This window comes from Bison bison, unplaced genomic scaffold, assembly GCF_000754665.1.
Source record: "Bison bison bison isolate TAMUID 2011002044 unplaced genomic scaffold, Bison_UMD1.0 scf7180017864492, whole genome shotgun sequence".
Taxonomy (NCBI): Eukaryota; Metazoa; Chordata; class Mammalia; order Artiodactyla; family Bovidae; genus Bison; species Bison bison.
The window spans coordinates 5787341-5798270 of record NW_011495051.1 but is presented as its reverse complement, the minus strand read 5'-3'; the positions used below and the strand labels follow the sequence as shown (position 1 = coordinate 5798270).

The following is a 10930-nucleotide window of genomic DNA, read 5'->3' as shown; positions in this document are numbered from 1 at the left end:
TCATTCCCACCCCCTCCCCAGGCCCACAGCTGGAGCTCTAAGCCCTCGGGGGGTGGGGCGAAAGGGGGAGGATGGAGGTGGGGTCTGTAGACCTGGATAGTACAGGGTAACGTGGGGGCGTGGCCTAAGCACAGTCCCCAGCAGTGGGTGGAGCTAGTATTGGGCCAAGCATGCAGGGCGTAGCCTGGGAGGGGTGTGGCCTCGGGCAGGGGGCGGGACCTGCAGGCAGTGGGCGTGGCCAAAGCCGATGGCGGGCCCCGGCGGTGGCCCAGGCCGGTCGAGGCTCACCCCCTTGTCGATGGTGTGTGTTTGGCACAACGTGCCCTCGGCGGCCGGGATGCTGTTGGTGATGCACCGGTTGCTCTTGCTCAGACACCACAACTCGCTGCAGACCTCCTGCGGGCCAAGGTGCCCGCTCAGGCTCGGACCCTCCCTCCCACCTTCCTTGGGAGAACCCAGGCGACCCGCTCAGTGGGGCTCCAGCCTTCCTTTCCTGGGTTTCTTTTTGCAACTACTGGCAGGGTATAGGAAGGGACCTCTTCTCGGGCTATAAGCAGCTCTTATCAAACACCTAGTGAAAGTGAAAGTCGCTCAGTCGGGTCCGACTCTTCACGACCCCATGCACTATACATACAGTCCATGGAATTCTCCAGGCCAGAATACTGGAGTGGGTAGCCTTTCCCTTCTCCAGAGGATCTTCTCAACCCAGGGATCAAACCCAGGTCTCCATCATTGCAGGCAGATTATTTACCAGCTGAGCTACAAGGGAAGTCCTATCAAACACCTAGGAGACCCTCAAACTCCCTTAGGCACTATACTCTCCATTTTACTGTGGGAAAACCAAGGATCAGAGAGGTAGGGTCACTTGCTAGAGGTCATACAGCTACTAAGGAGGCAATCTGGATTCTATCCCAGAACTTTAATCGATAGCTGGGTCTACGATCTAATCCCTCTGTAGTTCAGCCCCTTCTTTAGTAGCTAAGTCCTGTCCCACCCTTGCGACCCCATGGATTGTAGCCCAAGCCCATGGATTGGGCTTCCCAGATGGCACTAGCGGTAAAAACCCTGCCTGCCAATGCAGGTTAGATGTGAGAGACACAGGTTCGATCCCTGGGTTGGTAAGATCCCCTAGAGGAGGGCATGGCAATCCACTCCAGTATTCTTGCCTGGAGAATCCCATGGGCAGAGGAGCCTGGCAGGCTGCAGTCCACGGGTTCACAAATAGTTGGACACAAGTGAAGTGACTTAGCACACAGGCCCTTCTATGCATGGGATTTCTGGGCAAGAATACTGGAGTGGGTTGCCATTTCCTTCCCCAGGGGATCTTTTTGGGAGTTCAACCCCTGGCACTTCCCAAATTTCTAGAAGGAAACTTGGGACCGGCTGAGGAATAAGGAGGAAGGATGCTGGATTTCTTTTTAGAGTGGGCAAAGCAGCCCACCTCAAGAGCTGTGGTTCTGAAAAATCCAGGCTTGATGATGGCTCAGGTCAAGGGCCCCACCTCTAACTTTTTATTCCCCCAGCAGGTGGTTCTTATTGTTTCCCCAACCTAAACTGGCGAAGCTCCTCAAAGTTTTAATCTATGGAAGGTTGAGAGGGGATAAGGCCAGGCTAGGTCTGTGTGGAAAGCTGCTCTAGTTCTCCCAGTGAAAAATCAGCCCATCTTCTTCCTGAGTCTTACTTGGGCTGGCCCAGACCCTGGCAACCCACTCTGGTACTCTTGCCTGAAAAATCCCATGGACAGAGGAGCCTGGTGGGCTACAGTCCAAAGGGTCACAAAAAGTTGGACACGACTGAGTGACTAAACACACAACACAAAGACTCTGGCAGCAGGTCCTGTCCATGGCAGGAAGCTGGATCAGTCCCAGGGAGCCATTCTGACCCTTTAGGTCCAGGTTAATTAATATCCCTGGACAAGCTTTACTGGGTTCAGGTGTGGCCAAATCTGACCTTCTAGCCTACATCCTGTTCATTTCCTAGAGTCTTGCCTCTGAGATGTGGAAATCCTTCTTGCCTCATTTTACAATCACATGTAATCTTCTCTTTGAACCTGATCCTCCTAAGCTTTGAAGATTTGGGATTGGACCCATCAATGGCTGTAGGAAGGGACGTTTCCTGTGTCAGCCTCTGAGACAACTGCACACATATGAGAAGCTTACAAGGTGGTCCTCAAACTTGCTCCCTCAAAGGATACTCTCATCTTAAAGACTCAGCCTGGGGCTTCTCTGGTGGCTCAGTGGTAAAGAATCTGCCTGCCAATGCAGAAGTCATGGGTTCAATCCCTAGTCTGGGAACATCCAACATGCCTCGGGACAACTAAGCCAGTGTGCCGCAACTATTGTTCCCGGGAGCCGCAACTTCTGAGCCTGTGTGCAGCAATCACTGAAGCCCATTCACCCTAGAGCCTGTGCTCTACAACAAGAGAAGCTCCTTTAATGAGAATCCTGGGCACTGCGACAAAGAGTAGCGCCCGCTCACTGCAACTACAGAAAACCCCGCACAGCAATGAAGGCCCAGCACAGCCAAAAATAAATAAATAAATAAATAAATAAAATTATTAAAAAAAAAAAAAAAAAAAAAAAAAAAAATTTTAAAAAAAAAAAAAAAAAAAAACAACACCTCAGCCTGGTTTTCTGGCTTCACTTGGGTTATATTCTCCTGGCCATTTGTTAAAATATGACAGATCCCACTTCTGACACCTCTTAAAGAGAACTGCCTAGTCTAGCTCTGCTTATCCTCCTTTCCACAAGGACGTGCCATGGTCTGTAAGAAATGACCCCTGGGTCTCATTTAACTCTGGGAGACTTTAACTCCACCACTGATTTGCAACACATCCCCCCTCTCTGGGCCTTGTCTGTAAGATGGGCCTTGCCTACATATGCCTGACAGGCATGTGACGACAGATTCAGTATAAAAGGGCTTCCACAAACATCTTGTTACAGAGTGATAAAGGCCGCCACTACCTCCAGACCATGCCTCAGGTCCAGCTCTTTACACATATTAACTGAGTTACATGTAGTCCATTATTTATCCCTTTGCCAGGAGGACCCAGAAGATGTTCCTTGGAAAAATAAAAGGAAAAGTCTATGCAACATACAACCAGCAGTGGTCTGTGCTTGATAATCTGGCACTTCCTCCACCTCCCTACCTCATTATAAACTTTGGATTCAGGAAAAAACCTCGACTCAAATCCCGGCTCCACCATGTTCTCGAACTGTGACTTTGGGTAAGGCCTTCTTCCTATTCCTCAGTCCGTCCCCCCCGCAATGTGTGGCTGTCAGGATTGTCAGGAGTTTAACTGAGATGATAGGTATGGCATGCTGGACCTGTAGTGGGCATTCAGTAAGTGTCTGCCATCACCGTCACAGTTAGGACCCCTGGGACACAGCAGAGGCTCAAGTGGCTTCTGAATTCTTTAGGAATTCACTAGAGGGAGCCAAGCTGGGTGGAGTGGGGTGGCAAGAGTGGGTTAAATATAAACGGATCAAGGGGCTTCCCTGGTGGTACAGTGGTTGAGAATCTGCCTGCCAACGCGGGAGACACGGGTTTGATCTCTGGTCTGGGAAGATCCCATGTGGCAGCTAAGCCTGTGCGCGCAACAACTACTGAGCCACCATTCTAGAGCCTGGGAACCACAGCTACTGAAGCCCATGTGCCTAGAGCCTGTGCTCTGCAACAAGAGAAGCCACTGGAACGAAAAGCTCACACACTGCAACGAAGAGTAGCCCCCGCTTTCTGCAACTAGAGGAAGCTTGCACACAGCAACAAAGATCTGGCACGGCCAAAAATAGCTAAATAAGTAAATAAAATAAATCTTTAAAAAGATTTAATGGATTGAGGGTTTCTTTCCCTGTCTCGCACTGGAATAAAGTGAGGGCTTTTAACACCTCCCTGCTCTCTGTTTGGAGTTGACACAGCCTCAGCTTGGACATTCAAACTGATCTTTTTGAGTCTTGAAGATGTGAAGGGCTGCGGCTGGGCTATTTGGGGTGAGCCTGTAACGAGTTGGGGAGCATGTTCAGGGAATTGGGGAAGATGGGCAGGGGAGGGGCAGGCCCTAGATGAGCCGGGGGTCCCTGGTGGCTGAAGAGGGAAGCCAATGGGGCACCAGTTTCCTGGGAGGAGCTGGGAGGGCACCCCCAGCTCTCTTCTCTTTGGGTGGATGGGGCTTTGGGAGCTGAGCCTAAGCCTCAAGAAAGAGTGGGGCGTGATCAGGAGGCTCAGAGCTTGTCCAGCTAAGGACTGGGGCCAAGAGATCTTGTGAACCAGTCAGCGGGGGATGCAGGGAATGAAGACAGGGTGTCCCTGGAAGCCTTTGTCCCATTTTTTTGCCAAGTGGGGAAGATGGTTCATCCCCTGGGAAACTATTTCCACCAAGTCTGGATGTTTGGTTAAAAATGGCCCCGTTAGGGATCTTGGGACTTTGGTCCTGCTGCAACAGAAGGGGTATCCCCCAGGTTCTCCCCAGCTCAGCCCCCAAAACAGGGGTCTGGAGAAGCAAGGGGATCCCATTCTTGTCCTTGAGCACTGAGATTGCGTGTGACATTTGTATAACCCTCCCATCCATCTCTGTCCCTGAACCCGCCACTGAGGCTCACATCCCTTCCCAGCTCTCCCATCCCCACCCCCTGTCCCCACCCCACCCCTGACCCTGGTGGTGGTGGGCCCCCTCCCCTCCCAGGAAGGAAAGCAGGAAGGCTCTCTCTACCCCGTATTTACACTGACGCGATTTGACTCCATGCTGGAAGCGGCACTGCTCATCCGCGTCGTAGGCCTGGCCAGGGGCCACGGTTGGGTACACGAAGTCCTGTCTGGGGGGCCGGTTGTTCAGGCAGAGCCCCAGGCCTGAGCTGTGGAGAGAAGAGTGCGGCTGTCACACTGGAGGGCTGCAGGCCAAGCACACAGGGGCCCTGGGGAGCAGCCCTGAGCGTATCCCCCTCCTCGGAGGCAGCCCCTCTCCCCGCAACATGAGTGTGAGACCCTGGGCGGGATGGGCAGGCGGGCGGGCAGATCCTCACTCCAGAAAGCTGGTGATGTAGTCGCGGCTACAGGAGGACCACACGAACGGGTTGGTCTTCATGGTGATGTGAGCCGCCATGAGCTTTGCTGGGTCCTGGCCACGGGCCCCGCAGCTGTTGCCCACGCCGTCGTGGTTCATGCCAAACCTGGGGACAGGGCCAGTGAGCAGCTCCACCAGGTGCCGGGCGACACTCCCTGCTCCTCCTGCCCGCCGCCTCCCGTGTCCCCGGCCTCACGTGTGTCCGATCTCGTGGGCGATGGTGAACGCCGTGGCCAGGCCGATATCTTCGTTAATGCTACAGCTTCTCTCTCGCTCGCACATGCCGCCCACAGGGGCCAGGCCTGGGGAATGGGCGTGGGGGTGGGGCGGGGCTGGGGGCTCAGGGCTGTGTCTGTCGGCTCTGTCCACTCTGCCAGGTCCCCACCCCCACCGGGGCCAGTGTCACCCAGCCCACTGCCTTCAGAGGTGCCTGAAACCCAGGGGACCCGGGTACCTAGTGTGCCGCAGGGTTTGTTCTTGTAGATGCAGATGTCATAGCTGTGGGAGGAGACGGAGGAGTCAGGAGGCTGGGCTGCCTCCCTAAGGGCCGCCCTCCCTCAACCCTCTCACGGTTGAGTCCTGCCCCTGAACCGAAACCTCATGCTCTTCTCCCAGCCAGCCTTGGAGATGCTGGGGTGCACAAGTGGCCGACTGAACAAAGGACAGAGTGAGGGATGCGTCAAGTGCCCAAATAGATCCCCACCTGCCTCCCCACATTCTCAGGCTTGCAGCAGCCCCTCCCCTTCCCTGGCTCCCCGACAGGGCGACTGGACAGTCCTGGTCTCTCCCATCTCCCAGCAGAAGTGACCTCTGCTTGGACCTGGGCAATCCCCTGGACCATTTGCTCCTCCCCCGGCCCCCTCCCCAACAGAAGGCGCCCCCCGGAGCCTTCCTTGCCCCTCACCGCGTGATGAGCACTGCCGTGTCATGGTTGGCCACACCGTTCTCCGGAATGGCATTGCCATGGCCGCTGCGGTTCACGATGGACTTCTGCCACTTACAAAAGCTGTCCAGGGACTTCCCGGCGTGGTGGGTAATCTCCAGGGTGGGCTGAGGATGGACAGAGTGAGGTACGCGGGTACCAGCCACCCAGGGGGCAACGCAGGCAGTGCTGAATTCTGTGGTGGTGGAAGGTGGGGGAACCTCCCCCCACCCCCGCACCTGGTCCTCCGTGAGCAGGATGAGGCGTGTTACCAGGATATTAACGATGTTTCCCAGACTCGAGTCCTGGAAAAGTTTGGCAACCTGACCTCCAAGAAACAAGAGAGACCGAGTCTTAAGAGGGGCCCAGAATAGGAAACAAAAAGAAATGAGGACAACAGCTTGTATCAATCAAGAGCCTACTGAGTGCTGGGGCTCAGGCTATGCCTGCCGCCCAGATCTTCACAGTAGATATTAGTATTCCCATTTTACAGATAAGCCACCCGATGCTCAGAGAGGTCAGGACGCACAGCTAGTAGGTGCTGAAAGTGGAACTCCAGTCTGGCTAAGCCTTCCTGCTAGCGTTTGTCTTTCTGACTCAAGCCCCCAGCTCAGCCTGTCTACTTGTCCTCCATCCTCAAGGCCCACCCAACAGCTGCCTCTGCCCAGAGGCGGCCTGAAAGATGTGCACATCTGGCCTCATTCCATACTGTCTGAAGGCACCGATTTGAGCATCACCACTGGAAAGTGGATGTGTGGAGGCTGGAAGCTCTGGAGCCAGTGGTCAGAGGGGAGGTGGATGACTGAGGCCACTCTGTGCAATGACCTTGAAGCCCTGAGCCATCACCATCCCATGTGGAAACTCCCCAGAAACCCTGGCAGGTTTGAGGAAACTTGGAAGCCCAAGGAAGGGAGGCAGAGCCTGGGCAGAAACCAGTGGGGTTAGGCATGATATTATGTCTACATAATAGGTCATCTGTCTGTGCTAAACTTTCTCTCTTCCCTTTTTGCTTCAGTGGAACAACAGCATCACTCATCAAACCCTGACTACATGCCAAGTTGTCTAGCTGTCTTCCCTCCCACCACAGCTTTGTGACAGGTACTATTAGAATCCCATTTTACAGAGGCGGGAACTGAGGCTCAGAAAGGTCCAGAGTCTTGATCAAGATCCAAGATGGGCGCCAACTCTGAGTGTGAGTCAGCCAGCTCATCTTGTATGAATTTACAGGAAGGTGCTCGGGTGAGCCCTGCATGCAGAGAGACGCACGCCCATAAGTGTACTGCTAACCTCAACAAGTACCTGCAAGCTGCCTGTTTAATTTTATACAGTAAACAATTATAGGGTAAGTACTATGAGTTAGGTGTATGGTGAGCACTTTAGCAATTCACTGTATCCACGTAGCCTTATGAAGTTGGTACTATGATTAAACCCATTTTACAGGTGGGTAATCCAAGGCAGAGAGGCAAAGTAGCTTGCCCAAGGGCACACAGTCAAAGATTGGCAAAGCTGAGATTTAAGGCCAGGTTGGCTAGCTCCTGAGTTCATGCTCCTAACCACTGTGCTAGGCTACTTTCACTAACAGGCTTTCTTTCTGAGTCACCCTGTCCCCTTCCCATTCTGTTTCACTGGCATTTGATCAGTGATGGGGGGGATGGTGACAGCCCTTTTCCTGACTCTGGAGGTGGGCTCCACATTTTTGGGGGTCCATGTCCAGGGAGGGGGAGGCACTTACAATGTTCATGATGGCCAGCACGTACTGTTCCACATCCCGGCGTCCGTGGTAGGCCACCATCATCTTGTCAGCCACCACCAAGGTCTCCACGTAGCGCTCTCGGCTGACGGAGCGCTTCAGGCCTGGTTGGCCACGCTCTGTTTCATTCCCGAGGGGCCGGGCAGGTGGCGGTTTCAGGGTGCGCAGCCACCACGGCCGCCCCTTCCACGGTTTCTCATCTGGATGGGCAATTTCTGGTCATTCTGCTGCTTTCTCTAGCTGTCCGAGTCCCTGTCTGACGGTTCATCTGCCTGTCAAACACCTCATTCTTTTGCTCTTGGTTCTACAGTGGTGAGGCTGCCCCACTGCCAAACTCATTGGTCGAACAGCCACCCAGCATCCCATGACAATTAACATGACCATGCAGCTTCCCGACAATTCTACTGCCCAAATAGAGGTGTGTATCAGCCTGCTCTACTGCCAGAACTGTGTGCTGGTATGGCTCCCTGGCCTTCTGACTGGGCAACTTTTTACTCACCCTGCAGCCCAACTGTCTGGCTGTAGAATAATCCCCCTGCCTGACAGTCTTTTCTGATCAGCTGTCTCACTGGTCATCCAACTATGACACCACTTTTCTGTTAGTACAACCCACTGTGGTTGTGTATCTGCCACGATATGCTACTTTGAGACTGTCAGCTATGCAACTAACAACATTCCAGTGGTCTGTATTTTCACGGACAGAGATTATTGTTTTTAGCTCTATGACTATCCTGGTGAATCACTGATGTCCAGCTGGCTCCCCTAATGGCTTAAGACAGTAAAGAATCTGCCCACAATGTGGGAGACTTGGGTTCAATCTCTGGTTTGGGAAGATCGCCTGGAGAAGCGAATGGCTACATACTCCAGTATTCTTGGGGCTTCCCTGGTAACACAGATGGTAAAGAATCTGCCCACAATGTGGAAGACCTGGGTTCGATCCCTGGGTCGGGAAGGTTCCCCTGGAGATGGGAAAGGCTACCAACACCAGTATTCTTGCCTGGAGAATTCCATGGACTGAGCAGCTTGGCAGGCTATAGTCCATGGGGTTGCAATGAGCTGGACACGAATGAGCAATTAACACTTTACTTCCTTTCCCATCCCCTAAATATCTGATGTTATAACTGTCCCCCTGCACATCTGGTTGTAAATCTGATCTCCCAAATGGTGGTTAAGTTCTCCTGACATTTTCCATTGTGCAACTGCTCCAGTATCTGCTACCACTATCCCGCTGCTTAACTGTCTGATCAGACGATAATCCCACAGATGGATGGTTTTACAGCACCTGGCTGGCTATCCGGCTGCCTTTCTCACTCACTGTTGGGCCATCGGACTCTGGAAGTGACAGATGGGCTTGTCCACTGCCTACTGCCCTGCTGACCGTCTGCATTGCTCCCTGCACGCAGCTGACCTTCCAGGTGGAGGGACGCCAGCATGCACCTCTATCTTGAGGCACAGGTATTGTGCCTCTGCCCAGCCCCAGACAGACAGCTGTACCTCTCACTCCACAGGCTGTGTCCAGGTGAGGGTGACGCAGAGAGGAACGCTTATATACCACGTGGGGGCCACTCTCCTCCGGTCCCCGGTGCCCCTTGGGCCCCCCTTGCAGGGGCTCGATTAAGTATTCTTCTTCATCTGCCACAATCAGGCCGTGCTGGGGGTCGGGAAAGTGGGACAGAAGGTTCGGTCAGGTTCCGGGTCCCGGGACCCCTGGGGCCCTATCTCTGTCGTTCTGATTTGATTCCGTTTTACTTGGTTTACGCTGCTACTGCCTTTTCAGTTTCTTCAGATGGGTGTTCAGCTCATTAATTTTCAGCCTGACCTAAGGCTACACATTTTCTTCTAAGTCCTGCTTTAGCTGCATCTTAAAATAGCTAATCCTCTCGGTTAGCTCAAAATGTTTCAACAACTCCCACGGAAGGGGACTTCCCTGGTGGTCCAGTAGCTAAGACTCTGCACTTCCCAGGCAGGGGACCCGGGGTCAATCCCTGGTCAGGAAACTAGATCCCACATGGAACAACTAAGAGTGTGTGTGCTGCCACTAGAGATGCGGCATGCACGATGAAGATTAAAGATCCCGTGTGCTGCAACTAAGACCTGGCGCAGCTGAATAAAGACAGAAAGGAAGAAAGAGAGGGGGAAAAAGAAGTTGGAATTAATAAAAACCCCTGCCACTGTGATTCCTTCTGTGACCTATATAAGTGTTTTTCTTAACTCCCAAGCTTGTAGGCGTTCCTCCCTATCTCCCAGAACCCTCCACTCACCAGGCCCCCGCAGGTGCTGATGGCCACGTGGGAGCTGCTGGCCTGGCCCTGCAGGTGGCCCGCGTAGAGGCAGTGGGGCCGGGCGGCCCTCTGCCAGGCCAGGCCTTCTCGAGTCCAGTACTCCACGGACACGTGCCCCGCCAGGAGGCGAGGGCTGTGGGTCAGGTTTAGCAGGAAGTGGGTGCTGGGTGCGGCCACCTTGTAGAAGAGACGGGACTCTGCTTGAGGTCCCGTGCCCCGACGCTGCCTCCGGGGGGCCGGGGGCGAGAAGGCCAGCAGCGCCCCGTTGTGGTCCACTCGGGTGGGGAAGGCGATCTCATAGCTGTCTAGACTGGACAGGAACTCATCTATGGGTGAGGGTCAGAGGCCTGGGGTGGGCCCCGGGAAGGAGCCCTGTGTCCTGCCTGCTTGGCTGCAGGGTGAGTGAGGCTGGCTTCAGTGGCCCCTGAATCTGGGTCACTGGCCGCAAGACTCTGGCCTCCCCAACCCCAGGGCCTCCCCAGTGCCCACGATCCCTGTTCAGTTCCCACTGCCACCCCCCACCCTGGGTTGGGCCTACCTTGAGACCGGAAGGCGTGTGTGACCTCGAATGCGAGGCCCAGCCCCAGGGCGAGGGCCCAGTGGAGGATCTGGCAGGCGGGAGCCATAGAGGCCACGTGTCCACATGTCTCTCCCCAGCCCCGGCTGCTGGCAGCCCATGCAGCGCTGCCTTCCCTGTTCACAGCCTGGACAGCATCACCGGGCTCCTGGGAGGCGAAAGGGTGGGGAGCTGGGTCAGGGGGGCCTGGCCCTACTGCCGGCTGGAGCAGTGCCAAGGTCCCTTGCCAGGTGGACAAGGGCACCTGCAACCAACCCTCTTCCCAATCCAGGTTTGAAGACTCTGAACGCATCTCTAGCTCAGCAAACTCCCTCCCCTTCCCCCCACGCCCCCAGCATCC

At 54.6% G+C, this 10930-nt stretch overlaps 1 protein-coding gene across 1 annotated transcript in view; it reads right to left on the bottom strand.

Annotated features, from left to right (window-relative positions):
* The window catches only part of ADAMTS10 (ADAM metallopeptidase with thrombospondin type 1 motif, 10), a 19412-nt gene that overhangs the window by 6997 nt on the left and 1485 nt on the right, over positions 1–10930 (bottom strand). The window contains exons 2-12 of the mRNA XM_010828474.1: positions 10552–10738; positions 9993–10339; positions 9226–9382; positions 7714–7931; positions 6221–6304; positions 5964–6109; positions 5514–5557; positions 5256–5361; positions 5019–5165; positions 4709–4850; positions 175–396 (exon numbers count right to left, since the gene is read on the bottom strand). Of these exons, the coding sequence (XP_010826776.1) occupies positions 175–396; positions 4709–4850; positions 5019–5165; positions 5256–5361; positions 5514–5557; positions 5964–6109; positions 6221–6304; positions 7714–7931; positions 9226–9382; positions 9993–10339; positions 10552–10639 (1701 nt within the window). The 5' untranslated portion in view covers positions 10640–10738. The remainder of the gene's footprint in view (positions 1–174; positions 397–4708; positions 4851–5018; positions 5166–5255; positions 5362–5513; positions 5558–5963; positions 6110–6220; positions 6305–7713; positions 7932–9225; positions 9383–9992; positions 10340–10551; positions 10739–10930) is intronic.